This window comes from Sparus aurata, chromosome 12 (genome assembly GCF_900880675.1).
Source record: "Sparus aurata chromosome 12, fSpaAur1.1, whole genome shotgun sequence".
Classification (NCBI taxonomy): Eukaryota; Metazoa; Chordata; class Actinopteri; order Spariformes; family Sparidae; genus Sparus; species Sparus aurata.
The window spans coordinates 20,378,989-20,393,062 of NC_044198.1; the positions used below are offsets into that span (position 1 = coordinate 20,378,989).

The following is a 14,074-nucleotide window of genomic DNA, read 5'->3' on the forward strand; positions in this document are numbered from 1 at the left end:
TTATTATTATTATTATTATTATTATTATTATTGCCATTGTTGCTATTTTTATTATTAATAATAATATTAATGTTGTTGTTGTTGCTATTGTTGCTATTATTATTATTAATTTATGTATTTACAGTTTTATTTTGAAATGTTTGAACAGTCAACTTATAGATGACTGATAGATTGACAGGCTGTTAGGACTTCAACTAAACATTATTTTTATCATCAATACATCTTTATTTATTTATTTTTTTTAGAGGATGGTGACACACTTTGATTTCTTAAAGTCCAAAGGGGATGTCTCCCTCTTTCTCTTTTGCTCAAAACAAAAACATGTTCAGATTATCCCGTGAGCAGAGAGGTCCCTTATACTGGAAACACTGGCATCATGTCTAACTTGTTGAAAATGTTTTTGAAACTACCAAGAGATGTTCACGTGCAAATGAGAATGAATGCAGCTGTGATTGAAACTGGCTGCTGCTGATTCTGGTTTGAATTATCACAGCGATTTAACTCAGGACGTAAAAGTGTGCACTTAGTTTGAGCCACAGCCTGTCGGCGATGGATCAGCAAATACTGTAATATCTGTATATTATTACATAGTATTCATACTGTAATTATCTGCTCTGACCTCGTACTTATACCCCAGTTACACTACTTGAAAAGGCATGTGTTGAAAACTGTTTAACGTCACCACCTCTTGCACATAAGACAAAGACAAGCAGAAAGGTATCCCTAATTTAGAGCCACAGCCAGGGAATATTTTAGCAGTTTTTAGCAAGTTTTTTTAATATAGTTGTGCATAATTCTTTCTGCCAACTGACCAATCAAATAATCCACAAATCACATCACCCCTGTAGAGTTTTATAGAAGGCTGAAACGAGTTTCTTCCATCTTAACAATAGTCCAGAATCTCAAAATGGGACATGTAGTTTGGTATAAGACAAAGAAAAGCAGAAAATATTCATGATTCAGAGCAACAACCAGTGAGTTATGTATCATTTCTGCTTAAGTTTTTCAAAAAGGTAATTGCGGATTACTTTTTCTAACTAACTAACTAATCAATATTCAATAAAGCGTTTCATATTAGGGCTGCAACGAGATTGTTTTCTCTTACCAATAGTAAAAAAGAAAAAAACTCAATTATGCACATACAAAATAGAAAAAGCAGAGAATATTCATGATTTACAGGCAAAACAAGTGAATATTTTAACATTTTTGCTGAAGTCTCATCTTCCCATCGCTTGTTCTGTCTTAGCAACGGTCCAAAACACAAATATATTCAGTTTAGTAGACGGAGAAAAGGAATAATTCTCGCAATTGAGCGGCCAATAGCTGGATCTTGGTCATGCTAATTTTTTTCATGGACAAGATCATACACTATAAATCAGCAATACATTTTATATATCGATTGACTTTTGGAGAAATCGACCAATTGTTTTCCAGCTCTGTGTTTGTATTCAAAGCAACAGGTTTCTGTCTGTTGTTGGCGATCGCCTCGGGGCGAGTCGATCTGAGTAAACTTGCAAAAGTTGCTCGTTCGCAATTAGTCGCTGTTGAAGATCTTATTACTCCCAGAGCTGTGCCTCTTATCGCCTGAAACTCTGATGTGATGCCGCAGTATGACTAATGTCAGACCACCTCAGCTTCAGTAATTGTGTGCTCAACAGGAGCTGATTATGGGCCATTACTTGCACCATTATGTGTGTGTGTGTGTGTGTGTGTGTGAAGGGGTGAGACACAAAGTCAGATAGACAGAGAGCAATCTGTAGGACCCTCACATGTGACAGCGAGCTCTCGGCTGAAGTGGCTTTTCTCCTCCAGAGCTCATCTCTGCCCTGCTGCTGTCCAGATGTGACAGCTGTTCTCATCACAGAGGTTCTTTCTTTGGCTGCTTCACCTCTGTAGGGCTTTTTTTCTCCACCCAGTTCGAACACCGTGCAGACCTGAAATAGCTGTTGCAGTTCATACCGAAGGGATGTCGGTTCATCCAACTGCCCACACTGCTCTTTCCGTCCCGCTGTGAACCTTTCAGATACGAGACAGAATCTGGGATTACTGCAGCAGCAGCAGAACAATCCTCAAATCCTTCTAATCTCTCTTATGTGTTCATGTGTTCACTGTCTTTTTTTTTTCTTTCTGTCTGCACTCGCCTCTGAAGGCAGCACACGACTACTCTGTAAAGATTTTCTGTGTTGCCAAGATACCTTGTTGAGTTGCACTCATTCTCTCCGACTAACTCTCCGTCTCTGCTCCGCTCGGCTTAATTGTTTTATCATTCGACTCGGATTGTGTGTTTGCTACGCCTTTGTGATTAAAACCACACTGTGAACTATTATTATTATTTAATCATAGGCACATGGAGTCCAGCTCAATATTTTTTCATGTATGTAGGACACCCCAGTGGGCACTGCACTGCGATTTCTACATTTTAAGGGCACCCATCAGTTCACTGCATCATGTTTTATCTTCCATGATGGCATCGAAGGAGGCTACTTTAATTAATTTTCTTCCAACATGTGGGGCAGCGAGCATCCTCCACGAAGAACACTTGAATAAGAACCTAATTTTCCTTTTTTTTTATGTATTTATCTATTTATTTTTCTGTGATCATTGTGAAGTCTGAAATGGCAGCAAATGCAAAACACCTGGATATGATTCTCAATATGACCCTTTTTTGTCTCCAAGCACTTCACTTGTGACAGTAGTGATGTCATGGTCATGTTTAAAAATGGAGGACAAAATTAAAATGAAATTTAAAAAGAAAATAGAAAATCAAAAGCAGTGAACGGTTATGATAAGTAAGTACCATATTTATAATTAGATCATATTTAAATGAAAAAAAGGGAAAATGAGAAAAGAAATTGAATACAGAAGTAACATATTGTTACTGTAAAGAAGCAATAAAAAAAAAAAGATAAATTGTATTTATTATAACATCAGCCTGGGTTATTAACTTCAGACCACCCAGACGACTCTCTCTTTGTGCATTTCTAAATAAGTCGTGTACGTATGCAACATAATAAAAACCTGCTTTTGTAAGTATGGGTCCTGCAATCTTGATTCATTTGACAGTTAATGTGATTCAAGGCATTAAAAGCACCAAAATGGACAAAATAGAAAAAGTAGAAATTAAAATGTGTTGTTTAAAATAAAATTAAGATGTAAGAACATTTAAGAGAAAATCTATCAATAAGACATGAAATTTCACTTTTAACTATTGTGAAATTTCACACTTTTTTCACACTAAGACGTATGTAAATATGGAGGCGTTGTCGGGAGATTGGAGGCAGGAAAGCTGAGAAAAACTTGTTATTTAACAGTATACATTTGACCTTTAATCTCCTTTTTTCACTGTAAACATGACCAGAATATCCTTGGTACTTAAAGCAACATTATGTAGAAATTGGCATTTTGTGCGTTTTGGTGCCCCCTCCCACAGTTTCTGAGTGTGACACCACTGTCGTAAATACAAATCCGAGGTCTGTAGCAGTTTGCCAGATGTATTGCAGATGCTGACTATAAACAAAACCTGTGACATCATAACAATGTTATGAGTTAAAACTTGTATGTTAGAGTAAACATGTGTGTAACTCTGTGACTAACCCTCTCACTGAAGTTACATAGAGAAGAAAGAAGTAATAGCTGAGACACCAATCATCCTGTTACAAGACACTGTGCCATCAACGTGACTTTGAGTGTTATTTTAAGGTAAAAAAGTTACATAACGTTGCTTTAAATAAGGAAAATGTACCATTCTCTCTTCTAATTTCCCATTTTCTCATCAGTTCTTCATATTGGCTACAATGATCCTCCTTACCGTGACAGCCACTCTGGGGCTCCTTTGGGTTTGCGCTACGTCTCCTACAGTAATCCTTGTAATTGGGAACAAAATCAGAGACAGATAATTACCAAACCCTCCTCGGGCAGATGATTAGAAAAACAACGTGATGAATATTCATGCTGTTATGAATTTCATACTTTGTAAACTGAAAACACATCTGTGTGGCTCCTTGTGTTTGTGCCGCTGATGTTTTCCCTCCTTTTTTCCGTCCCCGCTAGGGTGCAGGTCGAGTTTTACGTCAACGAAAACACCTTCAAGGAGCGTCTGAAGCTTTTCTTCATCAAGAACCAAAGATCAAGTGAGTGGATGATGCAGGCCTCCGCTTCCCAGCCTTGAGTTGGCATTTGTGGAATTGAAATGGTCCATTAAAGGAGACAATCAAAGCAGTATTCACAAATTCATGCATAATGCGAACCAGATGCATAAAGAAAAACAGTCTGGAGACAGTCAAATGTTTCTTGCTAAACAGCAATAGATTTAATGGGAATTACCACTGTGCTGAGCTTACTGTAAGCACTTAGGCACTCTCAGGTTGCTTATGAGTCACGATGAGTCTTCTTCTTCTTTGGCCTTCAGGTCTTCGGATCCGTGTGTTCAACTTCTGCCTGAAGCTGCTCACCTGTCTGCTCTACATCATCCGAGTGGTGACGGACAATCCCGCTCAGGGGCCCAACGCCAACCACGGCGCGGGACAGCAAACCTCCAGCGGCAACAGCAAATGGTTTGTTCACACTGCGAGGAGATGTGTCGAGACGAGTCAATATTTGTGATAACACATTATCACATTGAAGCGTCTCGACACCAGAAGTGAGGAATCATTCAGATCTTTTTACTCAAGTAAAAGTACTGAAAAAAAATGTTGTGCACTAAAAATCATACTTGGAAGAACAAGAAATAGTTTTATTAGTAATGTGCACTTTTTACAGTAGAAATTCCAAATGCTCATAGCTAAAAAGTATTTAATGCACAAAGAATGGCCCCATTGACTTCTATAACATTTTATATAATTATTTGTATTTTATTTTTTAAAGCATATGGTTCATACTTCTAGTTTAAGTGTCTCCTCTTACACGTTTATGTGCTTCAATGTCCAAAAAACTTAATTTTCTCATACCATCTTTTGCTGCACCACCTCTGTTCATCCTCCGTTCCGTTTACGTGCCTGTCTCTTTAAGACCCCTGTCCCAAAAAAGTCAGTTCAGCTCTGATTGGTCCGCTGTCAAAGGCCTGAGCACGCAGTGTTTCCACATCAGCTCTGCCGGTGTTTTGGCAACCATGGCAGTGCTTGAGGAGGGTGGTGACATCACAACCTAATGGAAGCTTGTTTAAAGACACAGTTACAAAATAAGAGCTGGGCGCATTTAAAAAAAAAATCACATTATATATTATAAAGCTAACATGGAAATCCAAATTTCTACAATTTGGGAGGATAAAAGCAGAATTTTACTGGTGTAGCTGGTTGAGGTTGAGCCAATTTTTGACTTTTCTCTATAAAACTGCAACTGCTGACTAATTACATTATGTATTAATCTTCAGATTATTTTCCCCATTAATCAGATGAGTTTTTAAAGTGTAAAAATTCAGAAAGTAGAGAGAAATCTTGTTACAGTTACCCAGAGGCCAAAGTGACACCTTCACAATAATTAAAAGTAAAGAAGAGCAAATTCTAATATTTGAGAAGCTGAAGCCGCCGTATGTTTTTTAATGAAAGATGACTCAAAGTGTCGAGGCGTCCCGGTGGCCTGTTGCAGCATGCACCTCGCTTAATGTCACTCCCTCTTCTCTCTCTCGCATATCATTTCCCGTGATCTGTGATTTTCTGTCGTTATCAAGCTAGTTGCTAATTAACTGTCTGTTAATCAGCGAATCGTTTCAGCTTTATTTGTATATTTTGATGTTTCTTGTGCACAGCGATTTACTTGGCTAGTAACAACTAATTAAAGCTGTCAGATATCTTTAGTGAAAGAAAAAATGTTATATTTTCCTGTGAAATGTAGAAGAGTAGAAGTATAAAGTGAAATAAAAAAAAGGAACTTTTACAAGTACCTCAAAGTAATAAATCAATATTTCTGACTGCAAAAGGTAAGTCAGTTTTTTCTGCAGATGAGCATTTAAAGGGACACTTTGTAGTTTTTGGAGAAGTACAAACTCAGAATTTTGATATTTACAATATTAATGAGGTAACTTCTTTCTTTCTTTTCATAACTGAATAAACAAGCTGGAAAAATAGGGTCCCCAGAACACTGTTTGAAGGTGGCAGGGTCCGCCACATGTAAACAAAGTCAAACAGTATGAAGTTGTGTTGTCGTTTAAGGTCAGTTTGTTTATTCAGTCATAAAAACAAATGAAGTTTGTTTATTTAGTTTGTCTAGGCATAAAGAAAAAAAACAGTCAGTGAAGAACTTTCTCTTCTGATTAAAACTTCTCCCCCAAAATTAGGTAGTGCTCCTTAAAGAGACTTCCTAAAGCGAGTCAGTACAGATAACTCTGTGTCGTTCTCTCTACCCTGCAGTGTTGACTGCCAGTGGAACGGATCGGTGCAGGACAGAGAGATTAACTGGTAAGCAGCAGAAGTTGTGATTTCTCCGGCTGGAGTTACATTAGTAGAAAAATGATGATGTAGCCTGCAGTGAGAACGATATCCAGCTCATTCCACTGCTCTCACCTTGTTAATCTGACATGAGATCAGTGTTTTTACTATGAAATCAATCTGGAGCATTGTTTATTAATACCCATCTAAAGATGTAATAACTGACTTATTTTTGAGAAAAAAATACACTTTGTGATGCGAAAGATATTTATTGTTAACTGTCAATAAAAGAGTTGCTGTTGAACGCTTTGTGTGACAGGGAGTTGATCTTCTGGGTGGACAGAAAGATTCCTGTCTGGGCCATTCAGGTGAGTCAGAACAAAACAAAGTTAAAAAAAGAATAAATAAATAAATAAATAAAACTAAATTCACAAGTACGGGTTTATTTTCCCCTGCTTCGATTCCTGCAGGTGATCGTGGCCATCATCAGTTTCCTGGAGACGATGCTACTGATGTATCTGAGCTACAAGGTGAGACACACACACACACAGGCAAATAAACACACACAGACTTCAAGCACATCGGTGTGATTACAGAAGACAGTCCTGTACAATTAGTCACTTACGGTCTGTGAGATTGACAGTCCATAAGTGGTGTAATTAGCCCGAGTCATTTGTCGTGGCTACATTAAGCATAGACGGTAATTACAGGATCTGGTGGATGTGAAGGATTAAGTGGTCGTGGAAAGTCGCAGACTACAATTAAGGAATGTATCTGTGCGCTGACTCACTGCGTGCTTACAGGTAGAACTGTTAAAAAGTCTGTGCATGTTTTTGTTTTGTTTTTTCGGTTTCAGGGGAACATCTGGGAGCAGATCTTCCAGGTGTCTTTCCTCCTAGAGATGATCAACACGGTTCCCTTCATCATCACGGTAAAACTTTCACCATGGCAACACTGAAATACTCAACTCACCGTTGACCGAGCCCTCCGTTTGTTTTCCTATTTTTTTCACAGCGTTAGCCTCGAGCATAGAGAATATAAGATGTATTATGTCAGACTGGGCCTGATGGTAAAGAGAAAAGAGAACGACACACACGTGAAGATATCGAGGAAACTAGAGACCGGACCTCTGCACCTCAGTTGTTTTGGGTGTTGTTTATAGCTGGTTGTCATTTTGTTAGCTACCCTGTGGCTGCTGACCTCAATAACAGGGAGGATTTTGAAATCAAAGAGGGGGTCAGCTGCTCCTCCAGACACGGGAGCTTTAGAGACTCTGTTTCCTGCAATCTTGTGAATTTTAAAGACTGAAAGTGACAAAATAAGCACACTACAGCAGCATTTTTATGTTAAATACTTTGCACAGAAGTCGGAATAATTCGCTCCACTGTCGTGAATTTGTCTGATCTCTGATGGCACAATGTAATATTCATCAGTTTCCTCTCGTGTCAGCCTCTCGGTAGCAGCTGACGTCGTCCCTTGTGATTGATGATTTAACAAAAAGCGTGCACCTGTCCTTGGAAACTTTTTTCGTAGGAAAACAGGAATTCCTCTTTTCAGGACGTCTGAGTTTTTTTTTTGAGTTTTCAGTGGCAGAAAAGGGTTGTGAGGGGGGGGGGAGATGTAAAACATTCTCATAAATCGGAAGAAATACAAGAGAATATGGACCCCAGGGAAGAAATCTTCTCGATCTTTCTCGTTATCCGACACTGTCTTTTTCTTTATTCCTTTCTCACGCTAATGAAGTAAAGTACCTTTCCCTTCAAGAGAGAATCCGAGGTCATCACTGGATTTTGGCACCTCAACGGTTCGTTAGGGCCAACAGGCTTAGAAGTCAGAGTGACGATGAGTCCACTTTTTCCTTGTTCCTCCAGAAGCTCCTGCCAGCCAATTAACACACACAGAGTCGCTCGTCAATCTTAAAAACGCCGGCATCTGTCCCTCCGCTCTGATCTGTTAGTGCAATTAACGGCACAGCGAACCACATTATTTGTCCCAACAACAAACGCACAGCCATTTAAAGATGGGGTCTTATGGGGGTTGACTCTTTCGGAGCCAGCGTTAACTGGCCCCTTCGAGGAACGGCAGTTTTTGGTCTGTGCTGTATTTTTCAGCGGCGGAGGTTGCAGCTTGTTTTTTCGCAGGTTGAAGTGTTAAAGCCGCGACAGGTTTCTCGCTGGAGTTCAGTTTTTTAAAATGTGTGAGTAACATGCATGAATAAAGTGTGAAATGTCACCCGTTAATGACTTTAAATGTCCCGACTGTTTTTCCCTCAGATCTTCTGGCCCTCGATAAGGGGCATCTTCATTCCCGTGTTCCTCAACTGCTGGCTGGCCAAGTGTGCTTTGGAGAACATGATCGTGAGTCAATTAAAGACATTACCATAATTGTCTCTTTTAACAACTTGTTTTTTAATCAACATCTTAATGACTTTATTAAGGCCAGACACGCGTCACACGTCGCTGAGCCAGCTGACAGCTTCTCCATCACAGCCACTACATTTCACCGCACCCGTTTGTACAAGCCTTTGTGTTCACAGTCATTTTATACGTGGCTGCGGAAACACATCATTCCCCAGCTTTGTTTCTGCTTTGACTGTTTGCACCCTGGAGGGGCTTCCTCTGGGAGATAATTTGCCCGCCTGTCTGACTTTTTCATGTTTTTTTTCATTGTGTTCAGCTGTATTGCTGCAGCGGGAGGCATCCGAGAGTAGAAACCATACTGCCATCAGCATTTGCGATGAATAGCTGAACTAATGGTGCGAGTGTTTCCTGACACAACTGGCATGAGTGATCAGAGAGAACGTCTGACAGATGCACGTTGTCTCTCTTTACCGTGAGCAGAGATGAGTCTTTTTTAGCTTCACATGTTAAAAGTCTGCTGTCGTTATTGGGTAGAACGACGTCCACAGAGCAATCCAGAGGACCAACTCAGCCATGTTCAACCAGGTCCTCATTCTCATCTGCACCCTGCTCTGCCTGGTCTTCACTGGGTGAGGCCGGCTCTTCAAGGATTTTCTTTTTTGTGTAGCTGTTTGTGACGTCCTTCTGTCCTTGTTCAGTGTGAATGACTCATTTGACGTCTCTATGTAAATGTTTATGTTATGTGAGGTGAATCTAACGTTTTTTTTATCTGTGTCAGCACCTCTCTGTCTCAACAAAACATGTATATACCAAGCTTCATAGGTTGCAGAAGCTAGGTTCAACTGTTGCATTGCATTGGAGACATGTCTGTTGTTGTGGGTGTATATATATCTATGGTTGTGCATAGCTTGTTGCACAATGATTAGGTAGATATATCTGTAGGAACGGGACCAGTTTTTGGCATTTGAAGCATTCTTGTTTCTGTTTGTGGTCGTAGTAATGACAAATCACGTTTGAGCTGGCTCTGGTTGCATGTTGGTGAAGAGTCCTCGGAGAGCAAAACAGGTGAAATGTAATCCTGGAGCCCGTCGACTCGCTTTGCAGAAGCTATTTTCTAAATGCATCTGCAGCCTTGTAAACAATGACTAAATCTTGGCTCAGAAATCTGTTGACGAGATAAACACTGGCTGCGCTGCAGGCACTGAAACTCTGGCCGCTGCGTTTCCTAGGATGCTGAAGGAACGACCTGCACTGCTCTGCATCTGATTGATATTACACGTTGCATTTGTTGGTTGGGTTGTTAAGGAGTGCGTAGAGTGAGTCGCCACAACGGAAGCTCAACTAGTCAGTTGTCAATAATTCATGGGGCCTTCAGATCCAGGAGGTTCACACAGAGAGGCAGAAGTACGATGTTGCTACTATTTGGATTTAGCTTCAGGAAATTATCAAGAGGATAACGACGCAGCATTGCTTTTAGAAATAATGTTCCATTTGAGTGAATGGAGATGACAAGACTCTTGTCTCGAGAGCTCTGGTTAGGTTCAGGCATAAGGAGTGGAGATTGCTCAGGGTAAGGGTAGGAATATCCGTGTAAGCCAATCAGAAGCAGAGTAGGGTGGGTCGCTCCTTTTCCCATCCTAGGAAAATAAATATTGCTGCCTATAGATGTTAAATTGTCATCAGACTGTTGTCGATGGCTTCCAAGATTGGGCATACACCAATCTGAGCATCATGAGAGCAAGCGCGAAAATGGGTGAATGTTGGTTCAACTTTCCGTCCCTTGGAAAATAAATACCTTTTAAATTTCTAGGAAGATTCCTGGCATGAAAGAATGATGTAAGTTAGTACGAGTGAAGGATAAAACAGAGCGAGATCAGTTTGTACACTTGTGATTATTCTGAATGTTAAACTACTGTAACAGTGTCTGGTGAGTTCATCGAAGGTGAGCATGAAAAAATGTGTTTCAATGGAAAGTTTTAAATCAACACAACTGAACAAACAGTAGGAACAGTTTTCTGAACTTTTACCCAGGAAGGAAATGATTCGAAAAATAATCAACCTATGAATGAAAAGAATGAGACTAGATCAACCAATCGAAGCTTTTCACTTTACACAGCTGAGTTTTTGATTTGTTTTTGCAGTGCATGATAATAATGTAAATAATTGTATAATTTTAGATGTGTCATTATAACTTTAACTCATCAGATATCCTGTTACTGCTTTATGCTGCAGAGTTCATAGTGAACAGCAGACCGTAGTAATGAATGCTGTTTGTATACATGGTTTCAGCACATGTGGAATCCAGCACCTGGAGCGGGCGGGCAAAAACCTCTCCCTCTTCAACTCCTTCTACTTCTGCATCGTCACGTTCTCCACCGTCGGCTTCGGAGACGTCACGCCGCGCATATGGCCCTCCCAGCTGCTGGTGGTCATCATGATCTGCGTGGCTCTGGTGGTGCTGCCCCTGCAGGTAGGAGGGCGTTGAAACGGACTTCTGAGTGCTCCCGTGTGAAGTTCTGCTCTCACTCGGTTTTATCCGTGTGTCAGTTCGAGGAGCTGATGTACCTTTGGATGGAGAGGCAGAAGTCTGGAGGGAATTACAGCCGCCACCGAGCGCAGACGGAGAAACACGTCGTACTTTGTGTCAGCGCGCTGAAGATAGACCTGCTGATGGATTTTCTCAATGAGTTCTACGCCCATCCCAGACTGCAGGTACCAAACAGCACAAGATGGGCATTTTATACATGATGTGATAACAGTCTACATGGTGTGTTTCTAAGGATATTTAAAGGGACGTGTTTCAGATAAGACAGTAATTGGGGCAGGCCGGGTTTTGGGACAATTGCAACTTCTACATGGTTCTTCGTGCATTCTACTGTAGATGCTTAAGTCGTTCTTCTGTGTTCTTCAAGGACTACTATGTGGTGATCCTGTGTCCAAGTGAAATGGACCTCCAGGTGCGGAGAGTGCTGCAGATCCCTCTGTGGTCTCAACGGGTCATCTATCTGCAAGGATCTGTTCTCAAAGACCAGGACCTGCTGCGAGCCAAGTAAGTCAGAGATCCTAAACCCTGCAGAGTTCTGATGATGTTCTGATCGTTCCTGGTATTTAAAGGAGCAATCTGTAGGATATGGGCGTGTGTTGGTTTAAAAAAGATTAGTACATTATCAACAGAATGTAAAGAAACATTACGTTGGCATTATGTCAAAAACTGATGTTTGCATGTAAGTTAGGAGATATGTGCCGGCTTTTAGTGTAATAAATTGACAAAATAAACTCATGAAATGTCAAGAAATGGAATTCTGTAACTTTGATTTTCCTTTCTAAAACAGAAAAAATACAATTAAACACATTCTGATTTCCAGTTTCTCTCTCTAAGATGATCATAATTGCCTCGTTAACTCATCAAAAAACAGACTTCCACTCGAGCTCGACGAAAACAAGTTAGAACTCACCAAAACAGTCTTGGTGTGTCGCTCCACGCTCACATCTGGTTCTGTCAAAATAAATCAGATGTGAAAATATTCCAGCTCTACGCGCCTTTTTCTTTTTTAACCACTGCTAACATCTAATCGCCTGCCGCACACCTCCCACGTCCTCGTCCGTGTCTCGTCGACCCCAAAGTCAAAGTCCTGGTCAGGGCCTGGAATATGGAGCGGACCTGAGTTCTTCCAATGAAGCAATACCAGGCTTCTCGCTATAAAGGCCAAAATGTATTCAGTCTTATTTATAGTATAGTCCAGAATCACACATCACAATTTGGCTCAAGGGGCTTCACAAAACTGTGCATCATATTTCAGCATCTGTCGCTTGATCCAGGTGAGGAGAGCGATAAGATTTCATTTGTATCTGGGTAAGACTGTCGCCTCAGGGAGGACCCGAAGTGATTTATGACGTATGGATTTGGAATCTCACCGTCTCAAGCGCCTTCAAGCTTTCAATAAGAGGTTATGAAAGGACAGAACCAGAACATAGTATAACATGAAAGTGAAAGGTTCACCCAAAAATGAAAATGAAGTCATTATCTGCTCGCCTTCATGCGTCATGAAAGAGTCATGTTTTTTTTTTTTTTTCAGTTTCCATCAGCCTCAGATTCACTTTGTGATTAGTGCTGATTAGCAAATGTTAACATGCTAAACTATGGTGAACACGGTAAAAATTTAAAGTTAGGCATCAGCATTTTGGCACTGCTGTCGTGTTGTTGATGGGTTTAGCCGTGTGGCTGTCGAAGACTCACACAAATCCAGCCTCTCTGAGTTATAACTGTGATTTTCCAGATTGCTGTAATTGCTATAATCAAAAGGTGAAACAAATTGAAGACATCAAACGCCTTTTTTGATGCTTCCGTTACCGATAGGCCTACTGGAAGGACGAGTTAGTGATTAGTCTGAACATCTGCATCATTTTTGGGGGAGTAGCATCGAGGGTGAGATGTTTACTGCAGAGCATTTTAGCGCTTCGGGAAAATAAAGACGACTGCACTGATTCCCTCGATCGCTAGTCTGACTTTTCACCATGCGGCTGCACAACCTACAGCTTTGTGTCGATCGGATTGTCTAAAGTGGCTGCTAATATTAGATTTTTTTGCAATTTAGCTAGATGAAAAGTAAGACAGAATATGAATCTCTGCTGTTCTGCCGTTACTTAAAGGACAAGTTCACCCAAAAATGACGGAAACAGTGGAAGGTTTGGTGGTTGACAAAACATTTCGGGAGCTTCACAGCAAAACAGCGTCCGAGCGTCAACTGAAAAAACAACTGAAAGAAAATATGAAATGTCTCCATACAGCTCATCCAAACGGCTGGAAGTGCAGAGGTCCCAAATTGATCTGAAAAGACGTCATTTAAACCCTTTTTTTAAAACGAAAATCTTCACTGTAGGTGCGAAAGATAAGCCGCACACTCGGGTGTAAATAATTACGCCGGAAAAGCTGCATGAAGCCATTTTATGTTCTCTTTCCGTTGTTTTTTAAATGTTTTAAAACAAGTCCCCATCCACCTCAGGAGAACACTCCAACGCCGTTTTGCTGTGAAGCTCCAGAAATGTTTCATGTCTTACGAAGCTTCATCTGACTTTCCATCAGCATCAGCATCATCCATTTCCACTTCTTGGGGTGAACTTCTCCTCTAAAACGTCAAAAAAGATATTCTCGCATTGCTTTTCTCTATTCTCTCACTTCTTTCCGAAATAAATAGGCTTGTCAGGAGCTATTGTGTCACCTCATAATCATCCCACGTAGTAATTATTCTCTCAAGCCGTACCCCCGTGTCTTTTCCAGACTCTGCTGTTGGACCACTTTCTCCCGTGAAAGCAAACATGATCTGTCTCACATTTCTCTCGGATTGATTTTAA

General features: G+C 40.5%; 1 protein-coding gene across 5 annotated transcripts in view; it reads left to right on the plus strand.

Annotated features, from left to right (window-relative positions):
* kcnt1a (potassium sodium-activated channel subfamily T member 1a) overlaps window positions 1–14,074 on the plus strand; it is a 36,881-nt gene that overhangs the window by 8,022 nt on the left and 14,785 nt on the right. For all 5 annotated transcript variants that reach the window (XM_030436483.1, XM_030436484.1, XM_030436485.1 and 2 more), the window contains 11 exons: window positions 4,051–4,130; window positions 4,409–4,553; window positions 6,345–6,392; window positions 6,682–6,730; window positions 6,833–6,892; window positions 7,219–7,293; window positions 8,636–8,719; window positions 9,257–9,351; window positions 11,012–11,192; window positions 11,270–11,434; window positions 11,635–11,771. In XM_030436483.1, coding sequence (XP_030292343.1) covers window positions 4,051–4,130; window positions 4,409–4,553; window positions 6,345–6,392; window positions 6,682–6,730; window positions 6,833–6,892; window positions 7,219–7,293; window positions 8,636–8,719; window positions 9,257–9,351; window positions 11,012–11,192; window positions 11,270–11,434; window positions 11,635–11,771 — 1,119 coding nt within the window. The remainder of the gene's footprint in view (window positions 1–4,050; window positions 4,131–4,408; window positions 4,554–6,344; window positions 6,393–6,681; window positions 6,731–6,832; window positions 6,893–7,218; window positions 7,294–8,635; window positions 8,720–9,256; window positions 9,352–11,011; window positions 11,193–11,269; window positions 11,435–11,634; window positions 11,772–14,074) is intronic.